This window comes from Neltuma alba, unplaced genomic scaffold (genome assembly GCF_004799145.2).
Source record: "Neltuma alba isolate B1F8T4 unplaced genomic scaffold, ASM479914v2 tig00012505_pilon, whole genome shotgun sequence".
In the NCBI taxonomy this organism is placed as follows: Eukaryota; Viridiplantae; Streptophyta; class Magnoliopsida; order Fabales; family Fabaceae; genus Neltuma; species Neltuma alba.
Genome location: NW_021636973.1, coordinates 29652 through 52491, shown reverse-complemented (window position 1 = coordinate 52491; position 22840 = coordinate 29652). Strand labels below are relative to the sequence as shown.

The 22840-nt window shown below is 34.4% G+C and overlaps 2 protein-coding genes across 2 annotated transcripts; both read left to right on the top strand.

The window, feature by feature from the left end:
- The first annotated feature begins 1012 nt into the window (after positions 1-1012).
- Positions 1013-3123, top strand: LOC114727709 (profilin). The gene is made up of 3 exons (XM_028914422.1): positions 1013-1358; positions 1987-2124; positions 2694-3123. The coding sequence occupies exons 1-3, from the start codon at positions 1230-1232 to the stop codon at positions 2826-2828; spliced, it is 402 nt and encodes a 133-aa protein (XP_028770255.1). The 5' UTR covers positions 1013-1229; the 3' UTR covers positions 2829-3123.
- Positions 3124-20388: 17265 nt separating this feature from the next.
- On the top strand, positions 20389-22463 carry LOC114727708 (profilin-1). Its single transcript, XM_028914421.1, has 3 exons — positions 20389-20607; positions 21303-21440; positions 22032-22463. The coding sequence occupies exons 1-3, from the start codon at positions 20485-20487 to the stop codon at positions 22164-22166; spliced, it is 396 nt and encodes a 131-aa protein (XP_028770254.1). The 5' UTR covers positions 20389-20484; the 3' UTR covers positions 22167-22463.
- Positions 22464-22840: the final 377 nt, after the last annotated feature.

The following is a 22840-nucleotide window of genomic DNA, read 5'->3' as shown; positions in this document are numbered from 1 at the left end:
CAGTGTGATGGGAAAAGATGAAAATGAAATGTAGATTGTGATGACTGACTGTAAGGACTTCATAAAACTTAAGGAAAAGAGCAATGGAATGGTTAGCATTTAAGATAATGGAGTGTTTGGGTTAGCTTTTCAGGAGTAATTTCATAGTATTTGTGACAAGTGTGCGCGAGGAATTTTGTTTTATCTTGCCTAAAGACATTTTTTTCTGTTTATAGGATATTCCAAACATCCTCAAATTATGCCTAGGTTTTCAAACCACTTGCACATTCCTTTAGTGAGTGGAAGGAATTAATTTTTGCGACCTTAGTTCAAAAGAAATTAGTCTTTATTTTTCATGGATTCTTGCCTCTACATGTGGGGAGAAAGATACAAAAGGTTTCAAATCTGCAAATCTCAATTCAGAATCTCCAAATAGCTCAATAATTGTGAATTCCTTAGGGACTAGTTTATGACTAAATTTTGTAACGAAATTACTTAGATGCCTTATTTTAAAAAACAAAATGGCAACAATAGTTTGACAAATATAACTTATCAAATAACAACAACTAAGATAATAAGAACTAATTTATTAAGGAGTAACTAGGTGATGTCACCAAATTTTTTTTTTCCAAAATAGTCCATAAATACTTTCATCGGAATTAAGCCATTTTGAAAGACCTTTTGAATGAAAGAATTATAATAGATTTCAAGGAAAGAAAATAACTTCTATTACCAGTCTTAATGATAAGTAAGCTGTTTTCATTTCTTAAATTGAAATACAAGTTTCTGTTATCACTGAGCCTTCTTAGGAATTATATACATTTTTTTGGGATTCCTTCACAATTCTTCCTTTTTACATTCTTATATTTTTCATGGATCGTGGTCTATCTCTCCTTCATAGTTCATACACATATTGCAATTATAGATAAATATTAAATAATGAAGTGATGCAAAGTTGAAATAAAAAAGGAAAAAAAATGTAAGAAAAAAAGTGGTCAAAGAAAAAGAAAGAGAACATGAGGATGAGAGAGAAAATAGAGTGGAAGGGGTGCTAAAATGAAGGAGGAAGGGAAGGATGGCAGTGAATGACGGCCAGCTTCAAAGTCTGTTATATTTATTTACGTTTTGGCTAAAAAGGCTCTCTCATTGTATGCAAATTCCCAAACTCACTTAGCTTCCATTCCAAAGAAGCAGTTCATCCCTCTCCTCTTCTCTCCGAAACTCGTCTCAATCAAATCGTTTCAAGAAAAATGTCGTGGCAGACATACGTTGATGATCACTTGATGTGCGACATCGATGGTCAGGGCCAGCACCTCGCCGCCGCCGCCATCATCGGCCTCGACGGCTCCGTCTGGGCTCAGAGTTCTTCCTTCCCTCAGGTTGTTCTTTCTCTTCCTCTTCCTTTCTCCAGTCTTATAATCTCAATATGTTATCGTTCATCGCAATGCATTCGGATTTCGTCGTCTTCTCTTTTTATTTTGGTTCCTGAATCGCTGTTGATCTGAGGCTTCGTTTGATCTATTGGTTACTCTTCTTTTCTGTCTGGGAACTAGATTGTGTCTTGTATTACACGGAATCCGATTATTTCACCTTGTTTGTAACATATAATTTGCTATGAATTTCTAAAATACATTAATTCTATTCTGCCGATTCTCCAATTTCATGTTCAAATCCTGAAATATATCTCACCTATTACTTCCTAGCTCCTAAGAACTTATACTCTCTTATTGTATGTAACTATGCTCTATGCGTGATTATCTTTACGAATGTGTGTGTTTTGTATTCTGGACGAAGGAATATGGATCCATATTTGCGACCATTCCTGTGTAGAATCCGATTGTTCTGCTGTGCGTACTACAACTAGAGTTGTTATATGTTTGGCACTTAAGCATTTGTCAGCATCTTAAAGTTCTACGAATTGACTTGAACAGGAAGATTATTTAATTCTCAAGTCGTATAGCAACAGAACTTTCCAGGATCTGACATTATTTGAATATTGCTTTCCAGTTTAAGCCCGACGAGATCGAAGATGTCAAGAAAGATTTTGAGGAACCAGGCTATCTTGCTCCCAAAGGCTTGCACATTGCGGGCACCAAGTACATGGTAATCCAGGGAGAGCCTGGAGCTGTCATCCGTGGGAAGAAGGTAATATTCCCTCCATTAAATTTAGCTGTAAAATCTGCAAGTCGTGAGTCCAAAAGCTTTTATTAATTTTAAACATTTTATCATGTAAAATCTCTGGATTTGGATTCCTTTGGTGACGTATCGAACTCAGTCTCAGAAATTTCCTCCATTTGTTTTCATTTGAAGCCATTGTGTGATGCCGCATTATCTGCTGCAAGTTTTAAATGTCATTTCACTTGGCATATAAAATGTTGCGGCGTGGCTATAAATGAGGATTTGAATTTAGTAATAGGCGAATTCAATGAAAGCTGATCAGAATCTATTCCAACCATCCGTTTGCAACTCATAAGAATTAATCGAATTGTGCGTTTTGGGTCGTTTAATTTGCAGTCTTTTTAATCGCAAATGGATGGTGGGGATGGACAGTTACTGCATCCTAATGAATTCTTCTCTTAATAAACACATTTTTTCCTCATCAAAATAGATAAATGAGATCTTTCCAACTATGTTGGACAAGGATCAATGGAATACTGAATCCGTTTGTAAAATGTTTGTATGGGAACTCAGTTGTGTGTTCTTGAATGGGGTAGGGATCTGGAGGCATCACCATAAAGAAAACTGGACAAGCTCTAGTTTTTGGGGTGTACGAGGAACCAGTGACTCCTGGACAGTGCAACATGGTTGTGGAGAGGTTGGGAGATTATCTTGTTGATCAGGGTCTCTAGATCTCCATCTCTCATGATCATTTCAAGTTTTGAACCTTCTTTTTTCTTCTTTAACCTTTGGGATTATTTCTTCTTTTCTTCCCCACATGGGGTCTGCATGGCCCCATATCATTTCGACACTTAAATTGAGAAAGTCATTACCATGCAGACAATAACCATATGAGAATCTAATCAGTTGTTTTTTGGGTTTCCCATTTGGATGTTAAATTACATATATGGTGGTTTAGTCATCAATTATTGTGTATTCTTTCAGTGCTTTCCTTAATGTCATTGAGGGGCCCCTGTTTCTCTCTCACTTCGCTTAATTTCGTTAGAATGCCTTCTGTAATCATTATGGTTATTTGCCTTCTGATGGCAAATCAATAATTTATTTGCCACAACAGATTGTGAAATGGGACGAAACTTTTCTAGTTGGATCCCAAAAACAATTACCCGTAGAAGCCTGTAAAATACTTTTAAAATGTTAAACTGTCCTTAAATGTGATTATGAATGATATAGAAAATCAGATTCGTGAATTTTGGGGAAAAAAAAACTCTCAAAGCTCTTGAGACTTGGTTGTAATTCATTTATCATGTAAAATAACAAAAATACCCTTTCATCTTCTCTCTCTGATGATGAAACTTGATCTGCGTTGATCGACTGCTAGTAATTGAGCTAACACCATTAACCTATCGATCATCAGTCAAAGAAAATAATTATTTTTTTTTTGTAAATTTTAATATTAATTACTAATATCTGGATATTTACAAGTTAAATATATGAGGTTTGCAAGTCAAACTTCAAAGATCTATAAGTCAACATCTTAAATTTATAGGTGAATCTAAATATTTTTTGATTCGTGTGTTAACTTGTAAATTCTACAGGGGAACTTGAAAATTTAAGAAGTCGATTTATAATACAAGATATAAAATTTCAATAACATGCAAAAATTATTTTGATTCACTTGTAAATTTAATTAGATTAACTTGTCAATCAAAGAAGTAAATCCATGAAATTTCACTTGTCAATATTAAAGTATCAGTAACATGAAAAAAAATAATTACTTTTTTTTTTTTTATCGCTCGTGGCTTGTAAGCATCAGTTAAAGGAGGGTGGATTTAGGGGTATTTGTGTAATTTCACAGACAAATTAACTACATATAATTTCTCATATTTATATTTAATCATCTGATAAGAATTTCATAACTATCTACATAATGATTAAGGCAATTGATTGAAGTTGCAATACATGTACTACCTCTGTTACTTAATATAAGAGCTAACTGACTAATTTGAGTATATTAGAAAAATTAGTTAAATTAGTTATTTGTAATAAATATGTGTTGTTTTTTCTAAAACACCCTTTCTAACAATGTGTATTAGTGAGAATACCAATTGGTAAAATATTTAATATGTGTAACTAATAGAAAGATTATCTTGGAAAAAGTAGATAAATATGAGAGATAAAATGAATTAAGATCTTATATTTTGAACAAAATTAAATATCAAACTAACTCTTATCTTATGGATCAGACATAATATTAGAATTAAGATCATACACATAATGTATGAATTAAAGTATAAATTTCTGTTAAGAGAAGCGTTTATATATTAGTATCCAATAATGACCCGATGCCTTTGGGAGAAAATACGTGAGGTTAAAATAAAAAAAAAACAATGAATTGGGACCATGCAAACCATTTTTTATATCCAATCTCTTAAGTGCTTCTCTGCTCAGTTGGGTGAACTGGATTGCTGGTTCTCACTTTCTTTTTGGTTGTCCAGTGGTTGTGTTTATCATGTTTTTAATATGTATCTTTCTTTCTTTTGCTTTCAAAGTATCCGATCCATTTTTTTTCTTTTTCAAAATTATTGAAAACATCATAAACCATGATTATTGAAAAAGTTCTAAAATTCCAATTCTATCACATTTTTTCCCTATGAAATTAAAAAAAAATATACAAGAAAGGAGAATCAATCAACCGTCTTATCTTGTCCTTCAATAGGATTGGTTGCACGATAGGGGAAAAAAATGAACATATTTAATGTGAAATTTAATTAATTAAAAATTTATTTTTAGTAAATCAATAAATTAGGATAATTCAATGTATTTACCGGTGTAGGTCAATTAAAAGAATTTGAACAGTTGTTTTATTTTCAAAAAAAAAAAATCGGAGAATTAATTAGTTCTCGCCCCATAGAGAAGTGTGGGGACAATTCTGGTCAGATCACTAATTAATAATGTGGAAAAAAGACGTTGCCGTGACTTTAATCACAACCTAAAAGAAGAATCAAATTCAAGGCATGCCCCATTTTGATTTTCTCTTTTCCAGATAAAGCTGTTCAGAAAAAGAAGAGAAATTTGGAAAGTGATTGGTTTCAATTCGTTCTATTGATTATCTTTTCCTGTTCAAGAATGTAATGGCCTAAAGGGGGTGGAATGAGAGGTGGCCCCCAGGCATTGCAATTTGGTGTTCTCATAAATTATTTATGACAAGTGTTGAGCCTAATCCATAAATAATAATATCGTATCTGAACAATTTACAACGGTAGATTATTGTTATAAAATGAATTTTTTAAAATTCAAATCACATTTTAACGGTTAAGATTTATATATATTTTTAAGTAAAATTATAATATTTTTGGTAAAAAATAATATATTTTTGAAACATTAAATCTGAACGGTTAAGATTTAGGGTGTGTTTGGATGAAACTAAACCATGGTTTGGAGAATAGCTTCTGGAGAATAGATTCTGAAAAAAATAGATTTTGGAAAGAATAGATTTTGTGAAAAAGTGATTTGAGAAGTGTAAGTGTTTGGATAGTTGTTATTAGAAGTACTTTTTATATATACAAATTGGCATAAATTAATTGATAATTATAGAAAAAATATATTTTATGATATATTTAATTTGAAGGAATAAAATTGTTAATAATATATTTTTTATTAACATATATTATAATATATAAGATAATATAATTAATAAATAATTAATATGTATATATAAGATATAAGATTAAATATATTTATAAAAAATATGGTTATAAAAAAAACAACAAGATACATATCCTATAGGCTCTCACACTCTCCCCTTTTTCCTCCAAAAGTAAAAAAATTTCTGCTTTTCTCAAACCATGGTTTGGAGTCAAAACCATGGTTTTGATTTTTTAGGGTGTTGGCTAACATTTTTCCCAAACCATGGTTTGGGTCCCAAAACCATGGTTTGGGGTGCTTGCCAAACACACCCTTAATCCAATAGTAATGAAAGGGGTAGAGATAAGGCAGAGAGAAGGGACATGATGAGGAGAGAAACCGAATGTATGAGATTGATGTAAGGGGTGTTTGACAATTTAAAAGTGCTTCTCAAAAATATTTTTCACAAAACGAGACAAATCCTCACATATTTATTTCGTAAAAGTACTTTGAAATTATAGTTTGGTTTTCATCTAAACACCTTGTAGTAAAAATCTCAAAGAATTCTAAAAGTTGTATTTTTACTAATGTAAATAATAATAGATTACGAAAATGCAGTAAAATCAATTAATTGAAGAAAGTATAAAAAATAAAAATAATAGGAAATTAAATTATAAGGAAAGCGCAATCAGTCGAAGCATTGGAGTTGATTATTCACCCTCTAAATAAAATATTGCAATTTACAATATTAAAAATTCATTTTAGTCAGCGTGAGATTTGAAAAAGAGTGTTGTAAATTTCTAGAAGTAAACTGGTGAAAATCTCAACAAGTGCACTTTTACCCAAATATAGTCAATATTCTCAAATTTTGGCCTTCATCATTATTTTCGTAGGTGTGGGATCTGAAAAAACAGCATTTAAATCTCTAAAGTGAGCTAGTGAAAATCACAAGTGGAGTTAATTTCTAGTTGTTTTGCTTGGTGTCATGGTGTGTTTGATAAATAAAATTTAATAAAAAAACTAATTAAAAGATAAAATATAATGAGAAAAATGCCAAAATACCAATTAAATTTCAAAATATCAAAAAAGCTAATATGTAAAAGAAGATAAATTGATCATTAAGTAGGGATTTCAAAATTTGCATCAAAAGACTAAAATAAACACGGAAGTTTCTTATCAAAGAAGAGATAAAAAAAGAGTCTAAACCACTCTTTGTTGGAGACACTATTAGCCTATCGGAGCTCCGGCACTAACAACCCTGTAACAATTAGAGATTTGATGACTACTTTATAAAGATATTAACTATTTTTATTAAATTATTAATTATTTTTGTTTTAAGAGTTTTGACGAATACTGTTGTTTAGGTATTGATTATTTTTAGTAAGCTATTGATTATTTTTGTTTCTAGAATTTGAATAACTATTCTTGTTAAATTATTGACTATTTTTAATGAATTATTGATTTTTTTAAAAGTTTTAAATTTATTCCTAATTAATTGTATCATGTTTTTTTTTATATACTTTCTTGATTTTAATACCACATAAATATTAAATAATTGCTTCGAAGGGAAAATAGAAAAGAACAGTACAAAGTTAGGAAAAGAATGAAAATGGAATCTAGAGGGAAACATCTTTGGACTTTAAACATAGACCAAAGGGGATGGCTTTTCAAAGATACACATAATATGTGTTGTAAAGATAAGTTGGAGCAGCTGGTCCATCAATTCCCTCTCTTTGTTCTTTCTTTTTCTTTTCTATTTCCCAACAAAGAAGCTTTTGATTATTATGTCTTTGATAGATCTTCTTCATCTTCTTAAAACATGAACTGTTCCTTTCAATAATTCATATAATATATTATTGGAAATAATCAATTTGTGGCCTCAATCACAAAGCACATGCATCTACCTATGTTCTCCTTGTTTTATTTTTAATTTGTTAGTTGATGGAATTAAAGGAACTTGTTGGCATTGCTGCCATTACCATTTATTGGAAACAATATTGTATTTTTAAATTATTATTATTATGGGCCAAATTAATTAGGATATTAGAGTTTTATGTACTATATATATAGTAAGAGTAAATTGCATCTTATATACGTGATCTTGTAATTAGTGTTTATATTTGGCTATGACTTATGAGCTTAGATGGTCCAAACTAACTTCTGCAAATTCCAATTTTGATGCTTGTTTAAATGTTTTGGTGACTAGGTATCAGTTTTTCTGTTTTACATATGATTCCTGATATAAAAAAAAAAAAAACTGTTTTGGTGACTAAAAAAAATATAAAGGGTTAATTGAGAGATTTGTTTTAATCCTAAATATAAAATCTCAATTCACTTTATTTTAAAAATTTATAAATTTTTTTTCAAACTATCTCTATTAATTATATATATTAAAAGAGGATTATTCTTATCAATGAGATAGCAATGCTTAAAAGAGTTATTATAGAAGGTACAAAACTTTGGCTGAGTAACTTATATTCATTACATTAAGTTCTCTAATTATACTTGTTATTTTGTTATTGCTAGTTATTAAATTATCGTAAACTTTTGTATATTTTTATAATGTAAATTAGAATTTATAAATTTTTTATATGGATACTTATTATTTTATCATTATTAGTTTTTAAAATAAGTATGTGCATTTATAAATTTACCTATCAACTTGACATAATGAGTATGAACAACTTGACCTAAGTATTGTCCTTAAACAAAAATCAACACATATTTATTATAAATAACTAAATTAACTAATTTTTTAATATTTTTAAATTATTTATATAATTTTTATATTAATATGATATAGAGTATCAACTAAAAACTAAGTTTTGTAAGTGGAAAAGAAAGTTACTTTTCAAAAGATTGAGGCTTATAAGCTGATAGGCAACCAAACATATACGATTTAAATTAAACTCAAATTATATAATAGATAAAATAGATATATTTCTTCAATATCACAACTTGAACTGAACATATTAATTGAACCAAACAAAAAAAATGGACGGACCAATGTTGAACCTGATTTTGAAGCCAATTGAATTTCTTTTTTTTTGCCCCTTAAGAAAAATTGAGACCATGTTTTAAAATTATGTTTTATGCATATTTATTGTTTATAAATATTGAAAAAGAAAGATTAGTAAGCAAAAGGCGAGAAAGATCGGGTTTCACTATTCTAAAATGTTCCCTGTACTTTTATACTCATGGGTCTTATATTTAGGGTTGAATGGAGTTTTTTTTTTCCTCCAAACGGTATTTTTAATAGAAAGGAGTTAAATTTCAAATTAACATTTTCTTTATGTTGTATTTTTTTTATCTTTCCAAAAATTTGTCTCATAAAGTGAAATTAAAATTAAATTATTAAACTTTTGTTCGAAAAACTCTTAACATATGGCTTTTTAATTGTTAGGAAAATTCTTTCGGCAACATCAGATGCATGAGTGAAACTGTTCTTATCAATGTTAATTAATATCCATTTCAACGATGCTATCAATATTAATATTGATTAAGGTGGCAAAAAGTAATAGATTAAGTTTTTTTTAATAATAACTTATTTCTCAAATACATTTCCAACCTATTGAGGCAAGGTTAGTCGATACTACTTTACAAATTATTAAATATATATTATTTATTGTTCTAATAAAAGGTCGTTTAATTTTAAAAAGTATTCGAATTGATAAATAGTTTAATTTAAAAAAGTACTCGAATTGATAAATAATTTGTAAAAGAGATGATTTTGACAAGTCCTTAAGCAGCTCGCCCATAATTTTTCTTTCACCAAAAAAATCTTATAAGAGAAGGGATAAAATCTGACCAAGAATAAGAGAGATAAAAGAAAAATAAATAGGGATACTCACAAAAAAACCTTAAAAATAAAAAAATATAAATAGGGACCCGTTATAATATTAACATTTGAATTGACAATAATTAATAGGTAAACAACAATAATTTTGTAAAGGGGGCTTTTCATGCAATTTTTCAAATTTTAGGATTTTTTTGCAATTTTTCAAATAAATATTTCAATAAAATTATTAAAAAAAATTTCCTAACATCAAATATGTCAATATTAAGCATAAGCCTGACACCTGATCTAACATAACGGGTAACACTGCTGCTGTAGCAACTTGTTATTGCCAAGGTGTATATATCTTTAAAAAAAAAATAAAATTGGTATATTCATAAATAAAAAACGATATTTGAAACCACGTAATGATTTTTTTATTGGGAAAATCACACATAAAGACCCTCGAATTAGCAAAATCACTCTATGGTCACCTAAATAAGCCAAATTACCATGAGAGACCCGGTCTCAAATTGCAAATCAAATGTTGGTGAAAAGACAAAATTCAGTCAATCAGTAATGAAGGCTGGGACAAACAATGTAAAGAGCAAAGATTGGTGGTGCACATAGTTGAGAATCACATAAGTAATGTTTCAATGTTTCTGAGTATACTCTTCTTCTTCTCTACCCTGTAAGACCGAGGAATGTGATGTTGTTCTTGAATGTGGTGAGTGGCATTGTGGGTCGTTGGTGATAGGTATGGAGGGAGTGAGCGGTGGAGTTGATCATGGAATAATACTGTTTAAGGAGGGTTTATTTGGGTTGAGATTCAAAATATTAGTCGTTGTAGTCAGATTGTTGACCTGTGATTTTCATGATGCAGGTTGCCACTGATCTCTGTTAGGAATATCACGAATGGGAGAGTGGGGGAGGGGAAATGGAAGGAGGTAATAATTATTAGTTTGAGTGTGAAGTTTAAGGTGGTGCAGTGGGGGGAGAGGAGTGAAGATCTTGTCATTTAGAATGTCCAACTTGTAAAACCCTAATGTCAAGTGGGGAAGAGAAGAGTTAGTTGGTCTTGATTTGTAAATGCAAATGTGATTGAATAAAAGTATACTAAAGCTGATATATTTTTTTATATGTAAATTGTTGTTCCAAGTTAGCATGACAAAATGGACTGTAACAATGGGTCAAGCTGTTGGAAGGAATTGTTTTGTTTTTTCCATGTTGGTGGGTATTTTGAAAGAAACAGTGAAGGTGAAGTTAAATACGGTGGAGGGAGTGTGAGAGCAAGCAGCATACAAGAAGGGATAACACTGGAGGAATTAAGGGGGACAATATCACAGTGGGTACACAATGATGCTAAAGGGTGCGAAATTAAGTACACGGTTAAGTTTGCTGAGGGTACACTGATTGATCTTTATCATGAAGGTGATATTTGCAATATGTTTAGATATAATGATAGCAGTGCTCATTTGTATGTAGCAGCGAAAGGGAACCAGAAGGAAGGTGGAGTAGTGAATGATGGAGAAATGTAAGTGGTTAAAGTTTTGTAGTTGATAGTTATTGTTCGGTAATGGATTATTGTTAATATCCAAAGAAATGTTGTTATCATGTGTATTGCGCAGCAGTAGAAAGTTGTTATTTGGTAATGAATTGTTGTTAATTTGTATATAAATCTTGTAATTAAGGTAATGAAGTTGCAGTTGGAAGTTGTAATTTGGTAATGAGTTGTTGCTAATTTCCATTCAAATGTTGTTATATTGCTTAGTCTGTTGCAGTAGTAAGTTGTTATTTTATAATGAATTGTTGATATTTCCCATACAAATCTTGTTATTATGCTAACTTTGTTACAGTAGAATGTTGTTATTTCCTAATATGTTGTTGCTAATTTCTATTCGAATATTGTTATTATGGGTGTAGGGGTGAGAATTTGTTTGGGCAATCGGGAGAAATGACTGAAGGTGTGGTGAACCTTAGTGATAACTATGAACCACTCAGTGTTGACTATGGTGCTAAATGCCTAACATATGAATGAGGGGGTTTAAGTTAGATGAACTTCAGTGACGGTTCAGGGAGTAAAGGGACATTGAGGGGTAATATGAATTGCATGAATGGGTTGGAGTTTTTGCAGGAGTGGGGCAATATATTTCACATGCCCAAGCTTTTAGGGAGGCTGTGTACAGGTTTAGTATTGCACAGAAGTTTGCAACGACAGACATGAGAAACAGTAGGGAGAAGATGAATGTGAGGTATAAATTGGAAGGGTGTCCATGGAAGATTTGTGCAAATGCTATTGGGAGGGATACTATTTTATTACGCGTGACCACATTCGTTAATGAACACATTCATTCAACGCAAGATAACCTAGATGTCACTTATGCTGGCAATGCTGCGTTGACGTCATCAATAATACTTGAGGAGATAAGGAACCATACTGAAAAGTCCTACTGAAATAAGGAAGACACTGGAAAGGGAATATAGTGTGAGGCTAACATATGCTCAAGCTTACATAGCAAAGGAAAAGGCCATGGAACACATACGTGGGAAACCGAAAGAATCCTATGTGTTCATACCATGGATATGCTAAAGATTGAAGGAAATTGATGATAAAAAAGTTGCTGAATGGGTTGCCGTTGGTAATACATTTGAGCAAGTTTTCATTGCATATGGTTCATGTATTGAGGGTTTTTTGAGTGTTGCAAGGGCTATATTATATGTTGATGGAACTCATTTAAGTGGTCCACATAAGGGGACACTACTCTCAGTGTCGGGATATGATGCAGATAATGACTTGTTGCCTTTTGCAATAGCAGTGGTGAAATAAGAGAATCTTGATGACTGGACTTGGTTTCTGTTCAAAATTAAAGAAATTGTTGGTTCGATGTAGGTGACGATTGTGTTAGACCGACACAATGCCATAATAGGAGCTGTCCAAGCAATATTTGGAGGTGAAAGACATGCGTATTGTTATAGGCATGTGAAGGAAAACTTCAGTGCTGAACAAGTGAAAGTAAACAGAGGTAAAATGACAAGCCAATGGTCAAAAGAAGATGCATTAAAGGTTCTTGATAGAGTAGCTTATGCAAGGGTTGACAGTGACTTTGATAATGCAATGGCAGAGCTGAGAACTATGTCTCCTGAGTTACATGATTGGGTTATCAATCAAGGTGATGTGAATAGGTAGGCAATGAGCAAGTTTCCATTTAAAAGATGGGACAATATAACAACCAATATAGCTGAGTCTTTCAATACTTGGATGGTGAAGGGGAGAAAGCATAATGTGGCCCAAATGATCTATGAGCATCGGGAGAAAGTAGCAAGGAAGATGCATGCATCATATATGTTTATGAGTAAGTGGAGAAATTGTGTTGGGCCAAAAACCGATTTTGGAGAATGTGTATTTCAGTAGGTATATGAGCTGTGACAATTATGGAGGCGGAAGACTGTTTGTACATACATCTCGTGGAGATCAAAGAGTAGACCTTGGTCTACACCAATATAGTTGTCTTGGTTGGCAAATGTCAGGAATTCCATGCTACCATGCTTGTGCAGCCATTAAGACTGTGGGGGGAAATGTATATGAATATGTTGAAGACTATTACAAAATTTCAGCACAGGAGAAAATAAATGGCAGGAGCATGGTTCTAGTGGTAACAATCGATATGCCTAGCCCAAATGACTATATGTTTGAGAATCTTGCTGAACAAACTCTACTTTTACCACCAAATACAAGTAGGCCTCCTGGAAGACCAAGGACTAAATGGAAGGAATCACAATTCCAGAACAAAAAAGTCTACCATTGCACCAGATGCCACCAACCTGGACACACAAGGAGGACTTGCAAAAATCCCAACCCATTTTGAAGTTAATTTCTACAAGGGACAACTAATTTTTTGGTGTATATACGCTCCACCCTTCTTTATTTTTTTTAGGAGAAGGGTGTTGCTAGATTGCATAGCTACACAGCTATTTTTACAAGTAATATGTTTGCTGACAAGGGAAAATGAAGTCAACAACGTTGTTAATGTCCTTTTGTTATTGACTATTGCAAAATATGGTTGTTATAAATGGACCTCTTTCTTTTTGCTAAATGACATTGTATTGCTGTAAATTCCCTTAGTTGTATTGTAAATGCAGACTGCTTACTTGTTATATCAGTAAATAGAGGTTACTGTCAAACCACCTGTGCTTTGTGGTTATTTGACTTAGTATTGTTGTAAATTCCCTTGGTTGTATTGTAAATGTAAACTGCTTACTTGTTATATCAGCAAATAGAGGTTGCTGTCAAACCACCAGTGCTTTGTGGTTATTTGACTTAGTATTGCTGTAAATTCCCTTGGTTGTATTGTAAATGCAGACTGCTTACTTGTTATATCAGCAAATAGAGGTTGCTGTCAAACCACCTGTGCTTTGTGGTTATTTGACTTAGTATTGCTGTAAATTGCCTTGGTTGTATTGTAAATGCAAACTGCTTACTTGTTATATCAACAAATTGAGGTTGCTGTCAAACCACTTGTGCTTTGTGGTTATTTGGCATACTGATGTTGCCAATTGGTTAACCAGACTTGTTATTTCGCAAAGTGAAGTTGTCACTGGGTAAACAAAAGTGAAAATGCTATCATTTAAACAGGAAAAAATGAACTTCACTAATTCCACGTTCGAAGTTGTTATTTCGCAAAGTGAAATTGTCACTGGGTAAACAAAAGTGGAAAGGTTGTCATTTAAACAAGAGAAAATGAACTTCACCAACTCCACTTCCGAAGTTGTTATTTCGCAAAGTGAAGTTGTCACTGGGTAAACAAAAGTAGAAAGGCTGTCATTTAAACAAGAGAAAATGAACTTCACCAACTCTACTTCCGAAGTTGTTATTTCGCAAAGTGAAGTTGTGACTGGGTAAACAAAAGTGGAAAGGTTGTCATTTGAACAGGGAAAAAAAGAACTTCACCAACTCCACTTCCGAAGTTGTTATTTCGCAAAGTGAAGTTGTCATTGGGTAAACAAAAGTGGAAAGGCTGTCATTTAAACAGGAAAAAATGAACTTCACTAATTCCACGTCCAAAGTTGTTATTTCGCAAAGTGAAGTTGTCACTAGGTAAACAAAATTGGAAAGATTGTCATTTAAACAGGAAAAAAATGAACTTCACCAATTCCACTTCCGAAGTTGTTATTTGCAAACTGAAGTTGTTACTGGGTAAACAAAAGTGGAAATACTATCATTTAAACAGGAAAAAAATAAACTTCACCAATTCCACTTCCAAAGTTGTTATTTCGCTAAGTGAAGTTGTCACTCGTTAAACAATAGTGGAAATACTATAACTTCATTAGAAAAAATTGAAGTTCATGTATCATTTAATTGGAGTTGTTATTTAGCATACTGAAGTTGTCATATGTTAAACAAAAGTGGAAATAGTATCATTTCATTAAAAAAAAAGGTACTTCATGTATTGCTTAACGGACTTGTTAATTAGCATATTGATGTTGTAATACATTAAAAAAAAGTGGAAATAGCATCACTTGAACACAATTTCAATTATGTCAATAAAAATGTCATTTCACCATTACATAATTCTCATAACTGGGTAGCAGTTAGGCCAGACAACAAGTTCACTACACATAATGATAACGTAGTAACATTATCTACAGTCAATGTCCTTCATGGCCCAAATTCTTTCTCTATAGGGACTTTCTGCTCCTTTTGAATGTTCGCCCCTTCTATGGATGTGGAATAAGATTCAGCGCATCCTCACGGCATTCATTGTTATCATGGTTCACTAGCTACCACATTAGATCACGTCGAAAAGCTGCCACATTTCCCTGCAAAACAGATTCAACAGCAAGTTAATCTCACTTTGCCCCTTTACCAGTCACAACAATTAAGCAAACCACATCACCTGGGTGTATTCTAGTGGAACATCGGGTTCCCATCTGCTGAGCCATATTAGGACATGTACCCCACAGTCCCTCCTGGGAACACCACCACCATCACAGTTTAACAATTCAAGAATAAATATAGGAAATTAGCAAATTACATCTGCAGTGTATGTATACTCACAAATTACTCTGTTGAGGTACATCAGGCCACACAATTTCCAAATTTGGCATTTTCTCAGTCAAATTTGGCCTAACCATGCTGATAATGTCGTGGAACCTTTCTCTCTACACATATATCAGATATTTATCAACATCACTATAATTTCAGACAGTAATAATACAATGTAATATGCCCAGGTGATTCTTACACATCCTGCTATGGCCATTTCCTGAGGGTCATAGGTGACTACTTGCTTCTTCTTAGTTGTGGTCTTCTCAGGTTGAATAGTTCCTCACATGGAATCCAAGACATAGAACTTCATGGTATTGGGTTCAAGGGCAAAGCAAAACCAGTGCTCACCAACAGGTGCAGGACCCATAACCAAGTCACAGTCACCTATGTTGTACCTGACAAATTGAGGAATTATTTGTCGTGCATGGTAGTTAGGGTCCCACCGAGCTGGGTCACGAATCATTAGCTCCTGATAAAGAACATAAATTGATTTTGTCAGTTTGCAATTAGTTTCTTTAGACAGTTATTTGCCTTAACAGTGTTGTTACTTTATATACTACACTTGTCATTTGCCTTTGAGGACTTGTAATTTTCATATCCAAACTTATCATTTCACAAACTAATGAAGAAACCTCACCATGAAGTCCGCATCAAAAATATGCCTCCTTACTCGCCCTTCCACAGCCTGTTGCTCATCCACCATAGCCTTACAAACTAATGACATGACCCTGTTACTAACTCTGTTATTTCCCCCAAGAGAATGCAGCAAGCGTCGGGTAATGTCTTCATCATACATTTTAATCAAAGGACTGACAATGGTTGAAGTGAGTTAGCATATGGGTTATGTTAACAAGTGATAACAAAACCCCATCAGAAAAGTTAAGTATCACAATACTTACTAGTCGCCTTCATCACCTTTCACACTTCGGCTGACAATGGTGAAGAAAATATCTTTATCCTCCGCAGGCCTCTTCAACCTTGTTTGTGCCTTCAACTCCAACCAAGGAGACTTAATTTTGCTGAAGCGAACCCTGGTAGATCTCCTTACTTGTTGTGCCTGCACACCTTCAGCTGCTATCACAGGTTCTACCCTGATGGGGGTTTGGCTCTCAATAGGGTCAACATATTTGACAATTGCTAGGGGGATACAGTGACAGCTGTGTGACCCTCCGCATCATCACCTTCAACATTGGATGACAGGTTTATGGGGTAGTAGGCGTGTGTATGTCACCCTCTATTTCATCATTGTCCTTCTGTGCACTATGTCCCTCATCCTTGTCCTGACTATCTTTATCATTCTCTCCATCATCCTTTTTCTTGTCTTCCTCCTCACTTGTCCCATCATCACTCCCCCTGTCACCCTTCTCCTTGTCCTCCTCCTCCTTCTCACTTGTCTCATCATCACTCCCTTTGTCATCTTTCTCCTTCTCCTCACTACTCTCACCATCACTCCCTCCATCATTCTTCTGTATAGCTTCACTAGTCTCACCAGCATGCTGTCTCTCCTCCTTCTCATCATCTTCAGACCCACTAACAGTTGATGCGAGTGTCTCAGCAGGAGCCTTTCCTTTTCTCTTCCCATTTGTTTCTCTTGGAATGTGCACCTTCAACAGCTCCTCATCTATCATATTCATTAGCCTCTGATGGCTTTCTTCTATCCTCTTTATTAATCGTGCACGTAACTGCTTCAGCTCCTGTATGACAATGGCGTTTATCAATTTACTAGCAACATAATTATACCACATCATGATCTCACTATTGCAGATGACAATCTCACTTTACCCAATGACAAGTTAACTATTATAAATAACAACTTCAGTATATGAAATTACAAGCTTACTACACTATAACAGATAACAGCCTCTCCCTATTGTGAATAACAAGTTCATCAGTAGTATAAATAACAACTTCGGTATGTCAGATAATAGTTTTACTATATTAAATGACTAGTTCAGTTTAGCCAATCACAACTGATAAATTATAATTAGCAACTTCGGTACATCAAATAACAACTACACTGTAACAAATGACAGGTTCACTTGACCCCATCACAACTTAGGCATAATCAATAACAACTTCATCAAATAACAACCCAAACCTGAACTTTACTGAATGACAAGTTCACATTACCCAATCACAACTTTGGTACCATTTTTAATAGGTTAAGTTTATCAAGTAACAATGTCAACTATAACAAATGACAACTTCACTAAACCTAATCACAACATAAGTTTTATATATACCAAGTTCAGTTTATCAAATGATAATGTAACTATCACAAACAAGAAGTTCACTTCACCAAGAATATCACTCTACCAAAGATATACATACCGGGTCCAGAGAATCAACATTTATCCTCTCGTCTTTGCCAGACACAACATCATTCCCTTCTCACCATACAACAGCCCCCTGACGCTCTTTCTCTCAGTAGTTGCCAATTCTTTGATCTTCTCATCTGTCCAGTATTGGATAGCACTAGTGGAGCCTCGCTACGAACCTTGGATGAGGTTAAAATGCTCACCGAAAAAAAGCTGCAACACCACATATCATCACTAATTACATTGTTCATATTGCCAATAAAGTATTGCATAGTGAGAAACAAAATAGTCATACCAGAAGCAAGTATATGCAGCCACCAACAGTACTGCTCCCCTGCCCATCATTACCATGTCTATACAGCTTCATAAAGTCAGCCATTTCCTTCCATAGGTCCTCCATAACATGTGTTGTCCAATCATACTTTCCAAAGTCATCCATCGTGGAACGCATGACTCTCAGCAGCCTCTCACTCACTTCTGAGCTAGATGACGAACATAGAAAGGTACCCAGCGTGTATAGGGCAAACAAGAATTCAAATCTGTGATCTTCCTCCCCAAAAATAATGTCATTCAGGATTTTGCTGAATGGCACTCTCCGATACTGATTCTTCAAGTTCTTGTACATTTCATCATCCTCCGAAACTTCAATTTTAATCTTCTCCCCACCATGGCGTATTCCTAGGAGCTTCTCAGCATGTTTTGCTCCTATTTCCTCAGTTTTCTCCCCGATTGTAAATTGATGTGTTGGTGGGTCATATGATCTTAGCATAGTCACAATGAGATCGCGGGGGAGTCTCTTCAATCCAACCTTCAACAAGCTTCCAAATCCTCTCCTCTCCACCCTATCTCTTAACTCATCATTATTATTCACAAAGTGCAGTAATTACCTTTCAAGGACACTCGAGTTAAAAATGATGGTACATATTTCTTTTTCTTCTCCTCTTCAATCTTTTCTGGCCTTCTTTTCTTCGCCTCCTCTGTGTACCTCTTCCTATCCTCATCAGACAAAGCTCTCCATGCTTTTGACACAGTGTCTCTTTTTTGTTTGCCTCTGATATCACTGTCACCTAATGTCACCAAATACTCCCTTCTGAATAGCAACCAGCCATTGTGTGCCGGCTTTGATCTGGAGGCTCCCTCAGATGCCATGTCCTTTTTCCTGCAAAATATTCAACATACAATAGTTCACTAACACAACTTATTAATTGACTAACAACAATTCTGTCAATACTCATTCTGTCAATCAAACGCCTATGATAAACTTGTTATTCTCTCTACAAAAGTTATCAATTCTTTAAGCTCAACTTGTTATTCCCACATACTTATCATAATTGTTATTTCTGATCATACACTACTCATTTAACTTGTCATTTGAAATGATAAACTTGTCATATTGTCATACTCAGCTTTGTTATTCAAACAAGTCATTTCCTATTATCAAATTCTTACTTCCGCATACAAATCTTGTTATTCACTATTATAACCTTATTATTTCCCATTACCAACTTGCCAATTTCGCATTGACATCTTCTTATTCCCAATTAATCAACTTGTCATTTCCTATTCTTAAATTATCATTTTCGTTATTGAACTTGTCAAATCCCACAGTCCACCTTCTCATTTACAACAAAACACAGTTAGTACCTCTTCAATTCAATTTACCCTTGACTATATCCTATGTCGTTATTTTCCCTACTATTATTGTCATCTATGAAACTGATATTGTCATTCCCTCCCCACATAAATACCATTCCCACAGGTTATTTAACAGAAAAAACCTATATTTTTCACAGTAAAACATTCTTCATCACTCAATCAAAATTTGGGTACTTCTACTTTCCTACCCTAAACTCTTTTACTCTCACCAATCATTCGCACATTCTTGCAGCAACCAATCCAAACAAAATTAGCCAGCAAACTTACCACAATCAATCGCCCAAAGTAGTTGCTAACTCTGATCACTTAAAGTGATTGCTGCCGCACTATTCAACGATGCCTTCGACTTCTCTGAACCCTTCCACAATGCCAATAAACCACAGCTTTGTTCACCTTTGTCACAGCAAATATGCTCTTCACCGTCGCAACACTCCTCTCCACACTACTCTTACGGCAAAATGGCGGTAAGCAGGTGTGCGAAAATGGAGACAATAGGGAGAATGCAGAGAACAGTGGGACGTTATTGATAGTGGGGGGACAACGTGCCGCGGGTTTAGTTGGTTCAAATCACTGAGGGGCAATTTCGTCTTTTCACCAACATTTGTTATTTGCAATTTGAGACCGGGTCTCTCATGATAATTTGATTTATTCAGGTGACTATAGAGTAGTTTTGCTAATTCAAAGGTCTTTATTTGTGATTTTCCCTTATTTATTTTAATATTTGTTCCAAAATGGGCCTTTGTTTCAACTTGAAAAGCCCAGAATAACGCAAATTCGCAGTCAGACCAAGGGCATTATAGTAAATTAATCCTTCGCCACCACATCATTACAAGAGTTCATATCTCCGTGGTTTCGACGCAGCTTAGCTAGAACAAACACAGAGAAGCAGAAGAAGACAGGGCAAAGCTCCGATTTTCAGAGCCAACGAAAGCGCCGAACTCGCGAGAACTCAAACCCTCCAGAAGAAGATGTCGTGGCAAACCTACGTCGATGAGCATCTCATGTGCGAGATCGAAGGTAATCATCTCAGTTCTGCTGCTATCCTTGGTCAAGACGGCAGCGTTTGGGCCCAGAGCGCCACTTTCCCTCAGGTTTGCACTCTTTTTCTCTTACCGTTCCCGATTTCAACGTCCTTTCTTTCTTGGATTTTCGATTTCTCTTCTTTATTGTGTTTTTTCCCTTGATCCGAACTGAATTCTTGATGGGTTTCTTCCCACCAACGATCTTCTGCCGATTTGGATGTTTCTTCCCTTGGATGCGTGGTCGAGGATGATTTCTTTCTGATTCATTGGGTTTGCTTGGATTTTGTATTTTTATTTTCTGTTTTGGCGCGTTTAATTTGTCAAATGTTTACATGCAGAGTACCTAGCGCATAATTACAATGATTGCACTGATAGTTTATTTTGGAAGGCCAATTTTGAAAGTTTAATGTTTCCGAGGGTTGTGAATTAGGCTGTAGTCACTGATGAGAACCACTTTGTGAAAACGCTCCCGACTTGGGTAAGTTTGTGAAGCTAGGTGCTGCAATCAGAAAAGAAACGCCTGGAGTGCTCGATTAGAATATGGTTGTGCTTATTTTTGCTCTGCATTTTTAACTAAAAACAGAAGCTCATTCAGACTTTGATACTGTTGATAAGAAGTCAACGGACAGTACTAGATACCTCAAGGGTGTTTGGTTTACTGCTTATATCTCATTGCTTGCTCTCTTATTCTTTAAGTCCAAGAAATTCTTTTATATATTGTTCAAATTGACGTTCTTATGCATTTCTTATCAATATTGTATCAGTTAAAGCCTGAGGAGATCACTGCTATCATGAATGACTTTGCCGAACCTGGATCACTTGCTCCAACTGGATTATATCTTGGCGGCACCAAATATATGGTGATTCAGGGTGAAGCAGGAGCAGTCATTCGAGGGAAGAAGGTAAATGATTTTTCTAATATTGTCTTTGTTGCCATCCATTAAGTTTTGGTTGATTAGTTGGTGGAACTAGTCAATGGATGGTGCAATGAGCTTTTATCCTACCATTTGACTATTGACATGCCCGAGAAAGTTACAATGGAGTGTGTTTGGTGAGAGTAACTAGGTGACCTTCCGGAAGTTTGGCATGTAGGTGATTTTTTTTTTGAAAAAAAAAAAAATCCCACTACACGATCATGCCAGCAGAGTTTTGCATGTGGCAAATAAACAAAATATATATCCTCTGCAGGCCTTCTGTAATCATGATGAAACTATGTCTTGTTCAGATTTGTTTTCATTTCATATCAATTACTAGTTCGGTAGCCATGAATTTACATTGAGATGACTGAGCATACTGTCTCTGAACTATTGAATGCTCCATATGATGATTAGCAGGCACAAAGTGTTTCATGAACCCAAAGATTGATAACCGTCTCTCAAGTTTTGGACTCAATTCTGAAACTTGAACTTGCATTTGTTTAGATTTTGATCTCACTATTATGTCAGTGATTCCATTATGGTTATATTCTAAGCAATTTCCTCCATTATATCCAGGGTCCTGGTGGGGTTACTATCAAGAAGACCAACCAAGCCCTAATCATTGGTATTTATGATGAACCAATGGCTCCTGGTCAGTGCAACATGATAGTGGAAAGGCTTGGCGACTACCTCGTTGATCAGGGTCTTTAATTTTGTTTGGAATGTCCTGTTATCGTGCATATTTTTATTGGCTTCCATATACGAAGGCTTTGCATCGACCTGATTGCATTGTAATAATATTTTGAGCATCGTCAAAATTCATGGGATCTGCGTGTGGAAAAGAAGTGTTTGGTGCTTGAGAAAGTGGTGACTGTAATCTCTCTTGTACTTCTTAGTGGTTATCTAGATACATTACAGTGGTTTTATTACTATGGTATTAAGGATTGGCGTCATCTTATATAAACATCACATTTTCTTATTCTTGAGTCAGAAAGCCTTCTCTATTTATTTGTGTCTACCCGCTCTGCTCATATCATTGAGAAATGCAAATCATGAAGCCGAAAAATTAATTTATGATTTTTTATGGGGCTTGTTTAATTTAGTCATGAGGGATTCGCATGAATGGAGTGTGTAGTAAGATTAAGTGAAAGAAGGAAAAAAAAAAAAAAAGAATGTGAATTTGATTCACACATGTACTTGTTATTTTTCTTTGAATTCCACAAGTTGTTTTGGGCTAGTATAGAGGATGTAGATCTGTTATGATTGGAAAGCTCATCCTTCGTCCCTCTAGCACAGTCGAAGCGTCATATGCTTGATGACATACCAGCTTTACTTAGTCCCCCCCCCCCCTCTTTGTTTCTTACTTGTTGGTGGCAGTATGTTTT

Bases quoted from the DNA above. Each gene is read 5' to 3' on its own strand.
- LOC114727708 (XM_028914421.1), top strand. From the start codon at position 20,485: ATGTCGTGGCAAACCTACGTCGATGAGCATCTCATGTGCGAGATCGAA. The intron at 20,608-21,302 runs GTTTGCACTCTT...ATATTGTATCAG, and splicing joins AGAGCGCCACTTTCCCTCAG to TTAAAGCCTGAGGAGATCAC. The intron at 21,441-22,031 runs GTAAATGATTTT...CATTATATCCAG, and splicing joins CAGTCATTCGAGGGAAGAAG to GGTCCTGGTGGGGTTACTAT.
- LOC114727709 (XM_028914422.1), top strand. From the start codon at position 1,230: ATGTCGTGGCAGACATACGTTGATGATCACTTGATGTGCGACATCGAT. The intron at 1,359-1,986 runs GTTGTTCTTTCT...ATTGCTTTCCAG, and splicing joins AGAGTTCTTCCTTCCCTCAG to TTTAAGCCCGACGAGATCGA. The intron at 2,125-2,693 runs GTAATATTCCCT...TGAATGGGGTAG, and splicing joins CTGTCATCCGTGGGAAGAAG to GGATCTGGAGGCATCACCAT.